The 17,514-nt window shown below is 39.4% G+C and overlaps 1 protein-coding gene across 1 annotated transcript in view; it reads left to right on the top strand.

The window, feature by feature from the left end:
- The window catches only part of LOC140481971 (UPF0524 protein C3orf70 homolog A), a 45,895-nt gene extending 28,679 nt beyond the window's left edge, over positions 1-17,216 (top strand). The window contains exon 2 of the mRNA XM_072578747.1: positions 11,497-17,216. Coding sequence (XP_072434848.1) covers positions 11,497-12,089 — 593 coding nt within the window. The 3' untranslated portion in view covers positions 12,090-17,216. The remainder of the gene's footprint in view (positions 1-11,496) is intronic.
- The last annotated feature ends 298 nt before the right edge of the window (positions 17,217-17,514 follow it).

The raw sequence follows: 17,514 nt of genomic DNA, 5'->3' as shown, positions 1-17,514 counted from the left end.
TGACATAGAGTCATACAGCACAGAAACAGACCCTTTGATCCAACCAGTCCATGCCGAACATCATCCCAAACTAAACTAGTGGCACTGCCTGCTCCTGGCCCATAACGCTCCAAACCTTTCCTAGTCGTGTATCCATCCAAATGTCTTTTAAATGTTGTAATTGAACCTGCATCATCCAGCACTTCCTCAGAAAGTCCATGCGGACCACCCTCTGTGTAAGGAAATTGCCCCTAAGTTTTTTAAACGTCTTTCCTCTCACTTTTTTTTATACATATTTTTATTAGAAATTTAACACTTTTACAAGTTTACAGAAATAAACAAAACTCTCATATACAAACATTGATATACAATTAAATCAAATTTACAATAGCCAAAATTTAACAAAGGAAAAAAAAACCGAAAAAGAAAAAAAAACTCAACTGTCTACTAATCTAACCTACAACTAACCAGAGTGTATACTTAAATCTCTTACATGCTCGGAATGTGTTAAAATTAGATGTAATAAAACCCGTATTCGTGCGGGATTCCTCTCCTAAGGGGCCCCAGACCAGCCAGGTTTGTAATCTCAATTAAATAAAAGCCCTTGTTAGGATAGCCGAAATATCTGTATTTATGTAATTCAAGAAGGGCTGCCATATTTTATAAAATAATTCGGTCTTTTGGTGCACCATATTTGTAAGGAAGTCAAGGGGAATACCTTCCATAATTAATCTGTGCCAGTTTGAAAGTCCAGGGGGCCCGCAGCCACCCAGTCCACCAAAATATTTTTCCTTGCACAGAAAGAGAAAATAGAAAATAGTCTCTTCCCGTACATGTCCAGGGAGGGAAAGTTCGAAAAGCCCAAAAGGAGAGATACAGGGTCCACTTTAATTTCCGTTCCTAAAATTTCTGTCAGGGTACTTGCTACTTTAGTCCAATATCTATGGATCTTATGACAGGTCCATAGGCAATGTACAAGAGTGCCCACCTCTATTTTGCATTTGGGACACATTGGAGATGCTCCTGCCTTAAATTTTGCCAATCGAACCGGTGCTATATGGGCCCTATGAAGTATCTTCAGCTGGATAGCCTGGGTTCTGTTACAGATAGTAATTCTTCTAGCATTTTCCCAAATATCATTCCACGTTTCAAAAGAGATTTCTAGTCCCAAATCTTGATCCCATGTTTTAAGCAGATTGTCCATATCTCCCGATACTTCATCATGTAGTAAATGATAAATAGTACTGACGGAAGATACCCCCACTGGTCGTAGGACATTACATTCTCTATCTGATTTATAAAGACTATCTAATAACGTAGTCTTTTTCTGTATATAATCTCGAATTTGGAAGTATCGAAAGAGGTCTCCATTAGGTAATCCGAATTTGTGATGCAGCTGTTCAAAAGACATCAGGACCCCATCCTTAAATAGGTCCCCTAGACATGAGATACCCCTGGATCTCCAGAGTTTAAAAGTGGCATCTGTAAACCCCGGTTGAAATCCCCATGCTCCCACTATCGGTGCATAGGGGGATGTTTTATGTGAATTACCCTCATTTTGCCGCATTATATTCCAAGCCTTAATTGTGTTTAGTATTATAGGGTTTTTACAGTGATCTGTAATGATTTTCCTCTTGTCTGAAAATAAAAGGTTAATAAGTGGGTATTTTACTTGAGAGGCCTCGATGTCCAACCAGATTGATTGTGGATCAGACAAGACCCAATCAGCTATGTAACTTAATAGGGAACTTAACTGATATTTCCTAAAATCTGGGAAGTCCAGTCCTCCCCTTGTCTGTGGAAGCTGTACCTTCTTCAGCTTAATGAGGGGCCATCTATGATTCCAGATAAAGGAACCCAGCCAGCCATATAATTTACGGAGAGCCATCCTTGGCAGCATCACCGGAAGCATTCTCATAGGATATAGGAGACGGGGTAGGACATTCATTTTAATTAGTGCTATTCTACCCAACCAGGAAATTGGAAGGTCTCCCCATTGCTGAAGGTCCTGCCTTATCCTTTCCAGTAAATGTACAAACTTAGCCTTATACAACTGACCAAATACTGAAGTAATAAAAATGCCTAAATATAAGAAGCCCTCCAGGGACCAACGAAAGGGAAAAGGGGATCCGTCCACTAAGTGGGGTGTCTTAGCAAGGCCACCCGTTGGCATAGCCTCCGATTTTGAAAAATTAATTTTATAGCCTGAGAATGCGCTAAATGTATTAATAACTTGGATTAGGTGAGGTACGGACATCAGAGGATTACTGAGGAATAGAAGAACATTATCTGCATAAAGGGTAATTTTATGTTTACCTGTACCAATCCTTGGGGCCGTTATATTAGGGTCAGCTCGTATAGCGTCTGCTAGTGGTTCAATTATTAGCATAAATAACAATGGCGAGAGAGGACATCCCTGACGGCAGCCCCTACCCACACTGAAGCTATCCGAACCTCATCCATTGGTAACCACAACTGCTTTGGGATCACTATACAATGTTGAGACCCATTTGGTAAACACCTGTCCAACGCTAATCCTTTCCAATGTGTAAAACAAATATGACCATTCAACCCTATCAAATGCCTTTTGCGCGCCTAATGAAACTACTACTGCTGGTATCTTTCCCTGATGACAGGCTTGAATCATATTCAAAACACTTCTAATATTATTGGATGATCTACGGCCCTTAATAAACCCTGTCTGATCCTCCTTTATAATATGTGGCAGTACCCTTTCTAGTCTCAGTGCTAACGTTTTAGAAAGGATTTTAAAATCTACATTTAGCAAGGATATTGGTCTGTATGATGTACAATCTTCTGGATCCTTTCCTTTTTTAAGGATGAGAGATATTTGCCTCTTTCAATGAAGGCGGGAGACAGCCCTGACTATATGCATAGTTATACATGTCCAGAAGTGGACCAGCCAATATTTCTGTAAATTCTTTATAAAATTCGGCTTGAAAACCATCTGGGCCCGGTGCCTTACCGCTCTGAAGTTGCCTAATTGCATCAAGTATTTCTTGGACTGTTAGAGGAGCATTTAGGACCGACACCTGCTCCAGAGTTAGACCCGGAAAGGTCAAATTTTTAAAAACTAACTGCATCCTCCTAGTCCTATCTTCACAAACCTGCGATTTACATAACTCAGAATTAAATTCTCGAAAGATCGCATTAATCTTTTTATGATCATGAGTCAAAATACCCGCACTTTCCTTGATAGACGTAATAGTCTGAGGAGCCTTTTTTTTCTTTGCAAGAAATGCTAAGTTTCTACCCGGCTTGTCGCCATATTAATATAACCTTTGTTTTGCAAATAATATTTCCCTCTTAGCCGTTTGAGTAAGCGTAGTGTTTAAAGCTGTCCTAACAGCCGTAATCCTTTGCAATTTAATAATAGAAGGTCTATCAGTGTATGCTGTTTTAGCTGCTTTTAAGCGAGCTTCAAGCAGATGCTATTGTTCTCCCTTCAATTTTTTCTGGGTAGCTGAGTAAGAGATGATCAAACCTCGCATGTAAGCTTTGATGGTCTCCCACATCATTGATGGGTTGCTAGCCGTACCTGAATTAATTTCTAAAAAAGTTTTAAATTCTTGAGAGAAGTACTTTACAAATTTACTATCTTTCATTAGGAAGGGGTCCATACGCCAATGCCGAGAGGATGTCCCATTGTTCCTCGCCTTAGTTTCCATATATATAGCAGCGTGGTCGGAAATTGCTATACTACCTATTTTACAGGATGATATGGAATTTTTAACAATCGACGGGGCAAAAAACATATCAATTCTGGTATGGCATTTATGTGGATTGGAGTAGAAAGAAAAATCTCTGCCCTGTGGATGAAGACATCTCCATACATCTACTAATCCTAATTCTTTGTTCAGATCCACCAATTGTCTAGATCTGGGAGATACTCCTGCAGTACTCTTAGGAATCCTATCTATTTCTGGATCCATAATACAATTAAAGTCTCCCCCTATAATTGTATGATGGGCATCAAAAGCCATCAATTTTGAAAAGACTTCCGTTATAAATTTAAAGGGGTGTGCCGGGGGGCAGTACAAATTTAAAATCCCATATTCCTCTCCATTTATGAGGGCTTTAATCAAAATATATCGTCCAGATTCGTCTTTTATCTGATTTAGGATTTTGAAAGGGAAGTTCTTCCGAACAAGAATAACAACGCCCCTGCTTTTTGAGCTAAAAGAAGAAAAAAAGGCCTGATCAAATCCACTCTGTCGTAATTTCAAGTGATCTTTATCCGACAGGTGTGTCTCCTGTAGGAGAGCTATATCAACTCTTTCTTTCTTAAGATTTGATAGTATTTTCTTCCTTTTAACTGGCGAATTACTCCCCTTGACATTCCAGGTGCACCACTTAACCGACTGATCAACTATAATCATCTGGGCAAATCCGAGACCCCTCGGGAGGGGAAACCCTATCCAGAACATCCCGAGCATAGAGTATATAAAATTTACAAAAATAAAGGCTCTCTAATACACTCACAACAGTATAATAAAAAACTATTTCTGAATAAAAAAAATATAAAACGTATCTAAGTGGAGATTTTCCCCCTTGTTCCCAGGGGGTATCACTTCCTCTCCAAAAGTCCATCATATCCTCTCCCAACCAATTCCCCACCCTTGACCCAGGCGCTCCTCAATAAAATGAGGAGAATTCAGATATAATACAAAGCTAGGGTTAACAGTGAGCACTCTACCCCCACCCACACCAACACACCTGGATATATTTGGTAATGTTAATACCGTATACAAACATATAACTATAAAATTACAACCTCAACAAATAATATTTAAATATAATAATACAAAATAACAAGGGAGAAACAACCTCGCTCCTAAAGACAGAGGTAAAATAGAATAAGGTAACCACCTCCCCCCACCAACATCAACCAAACCCCCCAGCTTATATATATATTATATATACATACATACACACATACACACACACACACACACACATATATATATATACATACATACATAAAATAATAAAAGAAAACAACCCCAAGGGTGGGGGGGGGGGAGAAAATCAAATCCCTCTCCCCACCCCCCATGATAATATAAAACAGTAAGGTAAGAAAAAAAAGGGGGGGATATAAACCAAAGCGAGGGGGAAAGGCAAACCAACATCCATTATCTCTTACAGTTTATCTAAGAGAGTCCAAGAATTCCTTAGCCTTTTCTGGCGATCCAAAGTTATACACGGATCCTTCATGGTTAACGAGTAGCGTCACTGGGTAGCGTAAGGAGTACTGAATATTTAAGTCCCTTAAACGCTTCTTCACCTCGTCGAATGCGTTCCTCTTTCAGACCAGAACTGGGGAAAAGTCCTGGAATAACATGATCTTGGATCCTTTATAGATCATAGCTTGGGGGTCTTTTCGAAGATTTCTAGAAGCTTCTAGGAATATCTGCCTCTCCTTATAGCTCTGCAGCCAGAACAGGACCAGGCGTGGGCGCTGGTTCGAGCCAGGCCCGCATATTGCGACCTGGTAAGCCCATTCTATCCTTACCTGGCCTGATCCAGCTTCCAGATTTAAAAGCTGTGGCAGCCACTGCTTGAGAAATGCTGTAAGCTGGCCTTCCTCTTCCCGCTCGGGAAGGCCCAGCAAACGAATATTTTTTCGACAACCTCAATTATCGAGGTCGTCAATGTAATTTTCTAAGGTCCGGACTCGCTGTTCGAGAGTCCGGACCTGATCCACGGCCGATTGAGCTGTAGTTTCGGAGGTCGCGGCCTTTAGCTCCACCCTCCGACTCGGCGCTCGGTTTCCTGGATGTCTCGGTCGTGCTTCTGCAGTGCGGCCGAGAGTTTTTCCCATCGACTTCGGGATTCTTCAATAAAAGCGTCGATCTTCGCATCCAGTTTGGAAATCATCTCCACAAGGCTTGTCACTGTAGGTAAGTCCCCCGGGGCGGCTGTGGACACCTCTGCTGCAGCTGGAGAGGGAGAGGGTGGGGGAGGGGGTCCTGCTTGCTGAGAGCTGTGGGCTCCCTTCCCTTTGGTCATTCTTACTAAATATTAGATTGTTTAAATTTAATATTAAACAACTAATTAAATTAAACAGCTATTATAAATGATTTGGTGAGTGTGGTGGGGGTAGGTGACCCACTTTACCCAAGTCTTGGGAGGAGCACTATAGACTCAGACTTGCTGGGTCGCCGCCATCTTGGATCCCCCCTCTCACCTTAACATGGGAGTCTTTCTTTCGACCATTACTCCCGTGCACTGTGACAGATTCCAGTCTGACCTGAACTGGCTGTGGGCTACCCACGCACAACCTCCATGGCAGGGAGGAATGACAGCCTCAGCAATTGCTGCCCTGCTCACCCTTCAAATCAGGCCCACTCCCACCTCTGTTCTTTCTTTCTCCTGTATATGTTTAATCAGGGATTGTATGTGACTTCATAGCCAATTAATGAGCAGGTTTGCTTCCAAAAATGTTGCATTGGATTGATGTTCTCCCATTAGGGAAGAGGGATTAGGCCATTGCAACAACAGGGTCTCAATCCAGTCACCAAAATCCCAATAGCTCATTTGGGCCCTGTTTTGCCAAAGTGCAACTTTGTTTCACAGCAGGTTATGTTTTTGTTAAGTTTGGTTCTAAGCATTCCCAAGTGTAGGAACACTGAAGACTGTGCCAAGTCAGACCGGGGAAACAGGAACAGGACAGCTCCCAGATATCAGCCAGATCGATTTCCTGTAGCTCATTGAGATTAAATTACAGAGTTCCTCCGCCGCAAAAGAAATGAAACCAAGTCACAAAAGTCACATGTTCTCAATACAAAAAGGCCAAAAGCAAGACAAAAAAAGACTTTAATTACAGCCTTCAGTTTGGCTTATCTCTCTTTCCTTCCCGCATTCTCCATCCTTAAAGCATAGGCCTGCACAGGAATGTATGAATGGATGCCGTTGGAATACTCTTCCCCAATTAGAGCATATATTTGGAGTTTCAATCGCTTAAGATTGTTTTCAGGCTGAATTGTTTACACCTCAGTTGCAAATTCAAGGTTTTAAGTGGGAACTTTAAACAGGTGGCAAATCAAAAAAAAAACACCCAAAGGCAGGTTGCAGTTTGTGCCAGCTTCAGTTAGTCTGCTGAACCACAAACCGAGAGAACTGTCCTTCTCTGAGCTTTAGCAAGTAAGTATACATAACCCCTGTCCAACATCTAGTGCACAAAGTATTAGGCTGAAAGCCTGAAATTTCCCAAACTGTTGAGATCCCAACTTTATTTCAGCAGCATTTGGATTTTGATAGGTGATAAGGCTAAGGAAAAAAAGGACAATTGGTCAAGAAGTAGATCATGCCTGTACATCTCTTAATGACATATTATAGAGTGGTAGTGCAGTTGACCACCCACAGCATGAGCTGCGTGTAGTAAATGGCCTTGTGTGGACATGTATAAAAAGCAAGCAGACCAGCAGTAGGAATGTGCAGAAGGTTAACATAACTATTTCTCATTAGTCTCATTTGTGTCTGCTCTCATTAAATACTATCTCTTCGTGGGAACTAGTCTCCTCAGTACTGGTTGGAACAGCAATGTAACATTTAAGTTATGGATCTTTTATAAGAGAATTATCCAGTCTTTGCCAGCATGGGAAAATTGCATATTATTTAAAAAGGAGTTGGGGTATTGGTCAGAAAAGTATTTCTGATCCATGGATAGAAAAGGATTTTTGTTCGAAGATAGTATCTCACACCCACAATTTGTTGGGATGAGTCATAAGTTATACAGCATGGAAACAGACCTTTGGTCCAACCAGTCCATGCCGAATGTAGTCCCAAACTGAACTAGTCCCAACTGCCTGATCCTAGCCCATATCCCTCCAAACCTTTCCCATTCATGTATCTATCAAAATGTCTTTTAAACATTGTAATGGTACCTGCATCCACCACTTCCTCAGGAAGTTCATTCCACATGCGAATCACCCTGTGTGTAAAAAAAATTGCCTTTCATGTCTATTTTAAATTTCTTTCCTCTCACCTTAAAAATGTGCCCCTGAGATTTGAAATCCCTCACTCTAGGGAACTGACAATTATGATTAATTCTGTCGATACCTCTCATTGTTTTATAAACTTTTATTTGGTCACCTCTCAACCTCCTACTCTCCAGTGAAAAAAGGCCCAGCCTATCCAGCCTGTCTTTGTAACTCAAACCTTCCATAACCAGCAACATTTTGATAAATCTCTTCTGCATCCTCTCCAGCTTGATAATACCCTTTTTATAACGGGGTGGCCAGAGCTGTTCACAGTATTCCAGAGGAGGCCTCACCAGTGTCCTGTACAACCTCAACATGATTTCCCAACTCCTGCATTAAGTGATGAACGCAAGCATGCAAAACACTTTTTTAACCACCCTGTCTACATGTGATGCAAACTTCAAAGAATTATGTACCTAAACCCCTAGGTCCCTCTGTTCTACAAAACTACCCAAGGCTCTAGCATTAATTGTACAAGCCATACCTTTGTTTGTTGTAGCAAAATGCAATACCTCGCGTTTATCAGATTGAACTCCATCTGCCATTTTTTAGCCCATTGACCCATTTGATCAAGATCCCTTTGTAATCTTAGAAAACTTTCTTTACTGTCTACTATGCCACCGATTTTGGTGTTGTCCATAAACTGACTAACCATGCCTTAAATATTCTCATCTAAATCATTTATTTAAATGACAGACAAAAGAGGACCCAGAACCGATCCCTGTTGGGCACCGCTGGTCCAAAAAGCAACCCTCCACCATTACGCTGTGTCTCCTGCCATTAACCAATTATGTATCCGATTAGCAAGCTCCCCCTGAATCCCATGTGACCTAATTTTACTAATTAGTCCATCTGCGGAACCTTGTCAAAGGCTTCATTAAAATCCAAATAAACAACATCTACCGCAATGCCATCATCAATCCTTTTGGTAACTCTCCCTCAAAAATCGCAATCAAGTTTGTGAGACATGATTTCCCTCACACAAAACCATGCTGACTATCCTTAATCAATTTTTGCCTCTCTAATTGTCCATGAACCCTACCTTTTACATTCACCTCCAGCAATTTACCCACAGCCAAAGTCAGACTCACAGGCGTATAGTCCCCTGATATCTCCTTACAACCTTTCTTAAACAAAGGTACAACATTAGCCACCCTCCAGTCATCAGGTGCCTCACCCATAGTTATAGATGATGTAAATATTTCTGCAAGAGGTCTCACAATTTCCTCCCTTACTTCCCACAATGTTCTGGGATACATTAGATCAGGTCCTGGACATTTAACAAACCTTTATATTCTTTAAGACCTCCTCAACTTCCTCTTCTGTAATGTGAACTGTTTTTAAAACATTAAAGTTTATTTTTACACATTCTCGACACTCCATTTCTTTCTCCACAGTAAAAATCTATGCAGAGTCGAAAATGTGTTGCTGGAAAAGCGCAGCAGGTCAGGCAGCATCCAAGGAGCAGGAGAATCGACGTTTCGGGCATGAGCCCTTCTTCAGGAATGAGGAAGGGCTCATGCCCGAAACGTCGATCCTCCTGCTCCCTAGATGCTGCCTGACCTGCTGCGCTTTTCCAGCAACACATTTTCGGCTCTGATCTCCAGCATCTGCAGTCCTCACTTTCTCCTTAAAAATCTATGCAACATATTCATTTGGTATCTCTCCCACTTCATGGGCTTCAACACAAAGACAACCTCCTTGATCTTTAAGAGGCCCTACCCTATCTCTATTTACCACCTTGCTCTTAATATATTTGTAAAATACCTTTGAATTACTTATCCTTAACCTTATCTGCCGATGCTATCTCATATCCCCTGTTGGCTTTCCTGATTTCTTTTTTAGGAATGCCACTACACTCTTTATATTGATTAACAGATTCAATTGAACCAAGCTGTCTCCGTCTAAAATAAGATTCTCTTTTATTCTAGTCTAGAACCTCAATATCTTTATCCATCCATTATTCTTTAATCTTACCAGCTTTACCCTTCACTCTAACAGGAACATAATGCCTCAATGCTCATCATTACATTCTTGGACACCTCCAACTTGTCAGACATCCTTTTGCCTGTGAACAGTCTACTCCAATTAACTTTTGAAAGTTCCTGTCTCATACCATTAAAATTAGCCTTTCTCCAAATAAAAATGTTAACTTTTATGGAAGGCTTATCCCTTTCCATAACCATTTTGAAACTAATAGAATTATGTTTGTGGGTCCCTGATGAGGTCAATATTCATTGTCTATCCTCAGTTGCAGTTGAGAGGTGGTGATGGACAACCTTGAGTAGTTGCAGTTAATGGAGCGAAGGTGCTCCCACAATGTTGTTTGGTCGGCAGCGCTAGGATTTTGACATAGTAATTTAGAAATATTTACACATCAGGGTGGTATATGTGATTTGAAGAGCAACTAAGGAGATGGTGATCTTCCCATTGCATTCACTGTTCTTGTTCTTCTAGGTGTGAAGCTTCATTATAGTCCTTTAATAAGTACTGTGTCAATACCTGAGCACTTCAACTGTTAATAACTCTGGACATTTCTACAATTGAAAAAATAATCCATTGAAATTAATTAGCAACCAATGTGAAATTTATTGATAATCCTTTAAATAGTGCCGGTGGATAGAATGTTACTAGCTGTTTCATGTTACTGTCCATGAAATATTATATTTAGCTTTTACAATATTATGATCGCTATTGAATAAATGTACACAATTAGCTTGTTCACAAAATCTAGTTTATTCCCCAGTAATAAATGGAGTCTGACCTGCATTCTTTGTTGTAGAAAACTGCCCATATTCACTCAAGACATTCACTGCAGTTCTTATACGTCTACTTATTTCAATTGCTATGTAAGTTAAACTATCCAGTTAAAACCATTTAACATTTGCTAAATGCTTGTATGATCATTGCATTTGTACAAAATATACCACTTCAGCACTACAACGAGTGGGCCTATAAATCTATTACAGTCAAAATCCTTTTCTATTTCTTAACTCTATTCATAAATTCCTAATTGCCTGGTTATCCCTAGTTATATCCTCTCTTATTCTTTCCATATTTTCCCATCTTATAATCAGGAACACTATATTTATTTCATAGTTCCAGCCATGACTCTGTAATGTTGTATTCTCCAATTTGAATATGTGCATGCAATTCATTCATTTTGTACCTTATACTCTGCAGTTTTAGAAGGAATGCTTCTTTTGAGCCACATATCCTACCCTGTTCTCCATCATTAATGCTTTATCCAGAATGCTATGCAAGTTAGTAACAGGATAAATTAAGTACAACACCGAATTGACAAAGCATTATAATTAATGATGCACTGTGCTATAGAAATAGCTTATATCAGCAAAACTGAGATTTATGGCCTTGTTACATAATAATTTGTTGCAATAGTTTGCCTTATGTAGCAGAAATAGAGTACAATTAGTAATAATCAGCAAAATTAAATACCAGTCTTTGCTATGTTGCTTTCTTGCGTTATAATTGTCATTTGTTTGGCCGTTTTCAGGTAGATACATTTACCAGCAAATGACTCATGTCGAACTTCTACCAAGCACTTCAATCCCAGTCAGCACAAGCAGCCATGCAGATACAGTCCAGTTGTCCATAGCCCTGGTGGAACGCTTCCTAAAGACTGCTTCTTTCCTCAGGCCACCATTTGCACCAGATACACCAAGGTACTGCACTATTTCCAAACTCTTTGTTGATAGCTATCGAGTCAAGAGGATCAATGGCAAGATGTGCTATGTCCAATGCCAGCCTCATCCGGCTCCCATTCCGCATGATCCAAAGGTTGGAGATAACTTTAACCAGGATACCTCCGTCAGTCCAAAGGATCCAACCCTGGCAGACAAGGTACCAGCACCACAAATGAATCACTGCTCTTCGCCATCTGCCTCAGAGGATTCTGGTATAAATGCATTAGGGTTGCACTGCCCGGAATCAGGTGATGAAGACACAGAGGAAGATGAGGATGAAGATGAATTGAGTTCAGATGATGACTCTAGCCCAGAGAGCCAGTGGGATCAGGATGATTGCAGTTTACTTTCTCCTTCCCGATCCACTGTGGAAATTATTGAGAAAATTGAAACAACTGTCTGAGCTTAAGCAGGATTTCCATAGCTTCTTCAACAATGCCTGGTGAAACAAACTCAACTAGAACTTGCAAATTCTGATATAAATTAATCCTCACTAGTTCATGAATTGAAGTAGCCATAAACACAAGAATTGTTTAAGCTTTTGTTTTCAGATATAAGATGGACAAATAAAACGTAGCACATGCAGACAGTTGACCAACGACTACGGTGCCTACTCAAATGAAGTTTTCAATTGTGGCCCAAAGTAACCAGAACCTTTCAAGTTACCAAGCACAATAACCAAGCTCACGACTTTTTAGCCAATAATTTGACAATTGGGTCATCATTTGAAATCGTCAGGGGGAAGTACTTTTGACCACGCAAGAGCACCTCCCCAAGAGTAAACTGTCTTTTTTTTTATCATGAGAAGGGTTGGTGGGATTTCAAAGGGGAGCTGAGTTGTGTTGTGTGAGATAAGAGAATAGCAAATGGTAGGTAATGTTTAGCATGTCAGGATCCTCGCTAATCACCAGAATCATTACACAACAAAGCACATTAAAGAAGAATTCAGCACTTTTTTTTCTTGAGTCAAAGACCCAGGTGGAGGTTTGAGGCCTGGGGCCTAGAGGTTTTGTTATGTATCAAGTAAAGTGACATTATCGCCTCAATAATATATTGCTAAATGAGTTAGCACCCTTGCATGGAAATGTGTTTTCAATTCTGAGTTGCCATGTGAAATCTGTACTCACAATGATAAAATAATTATCTTTACAGAGGGTCACACATTATTAGAATAGATATTTCCATGTGATATTATTTGATTTGATCTTTGCTGTTTTACACTTAAGAAGAACAGTTAATTAAGTTAGTGGATCAGAATTTCGTCAATCATGCAAAGTCCTCCTAAAACAAGAAGCATCAAAGTGTGTGACCTCCAATTTCAGATAGAGATTGTGTACAATTAGGGAGAATTTTATGGGGAATGTAGGGTTAACATTGCTCCATTAGTTCCTTTATTTGAATGTACATTAAAATTATAGACAGATGGATTTTATGGAGAATTAAATGCGCTAAGAGTGTTTAAATAGATTGTGGCACATCCTTCTGTTTCTCTCCCATGCCTGTTCAAAATGGTTGATTGGTCACTGCCTTTTTCCCATGGTCTCCGTCCATTTAAAATGAATGGCCAAACCTGACTAAGGCCACCAAAAGATGGTAGCAACAAAATCATGCCAAATAATGCGCCAATAAAATGTAAAATTAATGGAAACTAAAGCACATGGTTCACATTAATGATGTAAGGAAGTATTTATTATGCAGGTAGAAAAATAATAGTGCCTAACAGTCCCACTAGGAACTTAAAAAGAAGCTACGATAAATGAGTAGAAATTTTGCCAGTGTGACATAAGAGGATGTGCTCCAGACTCTCTCCTCCTTATATATATTTCAGTGGAGTGCCTGACACAACACAAACAAAGGCTGCAAGAGAAAAGCTTATTCACTTGGTATGTTCCAACCATGTGCTGTACTGCTGACATTTAGGTACACTATACTGCAATAGACTTTAAGAGTAGGTCCTGATTAAATTCCACCAGTTTTCTGATCACCCCTACAGTTCGTGATCAGAGCATGTTAGTGATGCAGCTGTGCATCATTCAACAATATGTATAAACATTCTCTTCATCAGGGTGAGAAAAGTGAATTCTGGTTTGAATGCTCACAGTAAGTGTTCACATATGTTACCATATGAGACAGTGTATGTTTTGTATGTATATATGGCTGTCTGGCTTTGTCTAATGTTGTCAGAAGCAGATTATTCCTGCTTTAATGTTGTCTCAACATAACATGAAACAAACACTTTTAACAACCTATTTATTCACACATAGCCTAGAATTCTAATGTTAGCATTAGTAGATAAAGCCATAGAAAGAACAACAGCATCTTAGTTTTACTAAATGGGCCATAAACTAAAACAGGAAAAAGGTATTAATAATATTATAGAAGGCTCAGATATTTTGAGGGAGTAAAAGGAATAAAAAATGTTTTAAAAACAAGAGTATAAACGGCATAACCACCCATTGGAACATTAAAAATTAACAGTAACTATGGAAATCTGGTGTAATTTTAGAAGTATAAATAAATGCTGAGTATGCATCACCAATTTATACAGATCCAAGCTCACTAATTTTGCAGTAAAGATTTTTCAATCCAGTTTTCAAACTTAAATTTTCATATCAGTGATACTTTGGTCGCTCACAAAATAGTTAGTCCTGTAAGAGTCCATTTGGTCCATCATGTCTGCACCAGCTCTAAGATTTTTGATTTTGTGCTGCAAATTCCCCATGATCTGCAGATTGTTTCTATTTATTGCCACCTTCTAACAGTCAGGAACACAGTGGGCACAATGTTAACCCGTCTGCGATCCTTTGATTATGGTGTGCACATTTTGGTATTTAAAGTTGCATTGAACTTTAAATGGCAAAAATGTTGAATTTACCTGAATGTCATTGTTCGGCTTTTCAGAAAATTTTGAAAGCAAAACTGAAAATCATTTATTTAATAAATAAATGAAAATGTAATTAAAATGTAAATGGAGTATTACAGATGCAGTATTATAGGTAGGTTCAATGTAAGGCCAGAACAAACACAGCATCAGAAGAATGGTAAAAATTAATGCATTTATTCAACATGAGTTGTGTTACCTATATACAGATCTCATTTACTGATTCTGGGCTTTATTATTCTTTTACAGAAGATTGTAACGTAGCACATTAAATGATGGGTCTCAACAAGCCCATGTCTAAATGAATCGCAGATAGGCAAGAAATGTGAATATTCTGTTCATTGCCCCTTCCAGCCACTTCATTTTTGGATGGCATTGTGGACACTATCTGGCAAGTTAAAACATTACAACAGCAATTGAGTGTAAACTATTTCCAAAAGATCTTCACCAAGTCACATTGATCGATCTTTTTTCAAGTCTTGTACAAATTATCCAAATTAACAAAATTCTTTTGCGTTCTCACTCTCAGTTGGAATGAAATTTTGTCTTTTAACCAATTTCATATTAATGTAAGTTCTCAGAAGGAAAAGCCTATTGGGTATTCTCAACAAAGCTTGTCAAACAGCCACCTCTTTGTGATAATGCCAAAAGTGACGAACTTTCAAAATAGCCAATAATTTCACTAAATTTGGGTTTGCAAAGGGACATTAAGGACTAGGTTCTGAAAATGATTTCCAAGTAATTTTTCATTAATTCTGTCCTGTCAATGCTTTTGCTGTAACCTGAATTGAATTCTTATTCCCCAAAATTATGATAGAATAGTTTTCATCTGATATTTAAAATGACTTGTTGAATTAGTCACAGATAACAAATAGCAGCACGATGATCAAATTACTTATAAAACCTCCAGTGCTAATTTAATTTCCACTGTAGATTGGATCCAAATCTCGCTCCTCTGTCTTCTCTACATCCTGTGCATACATTCAATTGCCTTATGCTTTCTGGTCAAGAAGAATGGTCACTGACCATTTTCCAGTTTCAGAGGAAGTGGTGGAGGCTAGTACAATTGCAACATTTAAAAGGCATTTGGATGGCTGTACGTATAGGAAGGGTTTGGAGGGATATGGGCCGGGTGCTGGCAGGTGGGACTAGATTGGGTTGGGATATTTGGTTGGCATGGACGGGTTGGACCGAAGGGTCTGTTTCCGTGCTTTATATCTCTATGGTTCTAATTACGTTATTGGCTCCCTGTCTAAAGATGGTTTCCAGGAGCTATTTCAAGTTTTTCATCTCTGTGAAGAAATGCCCAGTTCCTTTCCCCAATAATCCAACATCATCTGAGGATGCTTGGAAATAAATCCTCTGAAATTCCTATTTCCAATACTGAGTATCATATATACTCAAGTAATAGTCAAATTTTTTGACTACTTTTTAAGGTTAATTTTATGGGGTTGATTATTACATGGATACTGCTTTTGAGAGGCTGAAATTCATGCCTGTCAAAATTCATACCGTATCATCAGCAGAAACCCAAGTGATCTCTGAACAAATATGGGTGGCACGGTGGCACAGTGGTTAGCACTGCTGCCTCCCAACGCCAGAGACCTGGGTTCATTTCCCGCCTCAGGCAACTGTCTGTGTGAAGTTTGCACGTTCTCCCCGTGTCTGTGTGGGTTTCCTCCGGGTTCTTCAGCTTCCTCCCACAGTCCAAAAAATGTGTAGGCTAGGTGAAATGGCCATGCTAAATTGCCCGTAGTGTTAGATGAAGGGGTAAATGTAGGGGAATGGGTCTGGGTGGGTTGCTCTTCGGAGGGTTGGTGTGGACTAGTTGGGCCTGTTTCCAGACTGTAAGTAATCTAATGTAAAAAGTTAAAAAAAAATGATTTAAGGTAATTCTGAAAACCTGGAGCAGAACATAACAGCCAGTGGACTGGAAGACCGGGAGGGGAGTAGAAGAACCGGCATTCTGGAAAGCTGGAGCGGGACATGACGGCTGGTACACTGACTCATAAATGCTGATTTGTTATCTGTGAAGAATTGGGGTCAACCTTTACATGAGATATATGGAAAATTCCAGCTTATTCGATCAAAAATAAGGGGCCGACTTTCACATGAGATCAACTATTACTTGAGTATATATGGTATTTACGTACAAACTGTGAAGGTACTAAGTTCTCCAATTAACTGGTCTTCTATAACAAGGCCACTTTGTCACTATCTGTTGCCATTGAGCTTTTTACAACCCAAATGAATTTGTACTAAGTATAAGCATCATGTATTCAATTCTCTCAAGTTCAGTGTATTAGAATGTGGAAACTCTCTGCTACTGAAACCAATTTTCAGAAAGACAGATGCCAAGAAGACTTAGTTTATATTCAAAGGGCAACAATGAGGCATTACAACATTGCAAAAGTTTTGGTGCTGGACAAATTTTGATGCTGATTTTTAAGAAGTTGTTCTGAATTTCACAACTGCTAGTAAAGAGTGTATTATTTAATGGTTGGACCTGCAGCTGGAGGTAATTTATTCAGAGGTCTATATAATCTTCACTGCAGAAAGAAGATTCTGGTTATGATTGACTGTAGTTGCTCTGTATGTTATTAATCTATGTACTTGTTTGACTCCAATAAAAAAAAGTCTTTTAACTCCTTTATTTGTGTAAGAGAATTTCAATGTCTGAAGTGCCGGGAGTGAATGCAATTATAAAATAAAGAATTTCAGATGCTGGAAACCTGAAACAAAAACAGAAATAGCTAGAGAAACTCAGCAGTTCAAGCTGCACCTGTGGAGAGAAAACAGAGTTAATATTTCAAGTCCAGTGACCCTTCTTAGTAACTGACATTGAACCACTTACAAACACTTGTTTCTGTCTACAAATGCTGCCAGACCTGCTGAGTTTCTCTGGAGATTTCTCCTTCTGTTTTTAAAAGTAATTATGTTTAGCAGA

Source organism: Chiloscyllium punctatum, chromosome 10 (genome assembly GCF_047496795.1).
Source record: "Chiloscyllium punctatum isolate Juve2018m chromosome 10, sChiPun1.3, whole genome shotgun sequence".
Classification (NCBI taxonomy): Eukaryota; Metazoa; Chordata; class Chondrichthyes; order Orectolobiformes; family Hemiscylliidae; genus Chiloscyllium; species Chiloscyllium punctatum.
This window is presented reverse-complemented; position numbering and strand designations above follow the sequence as displayed.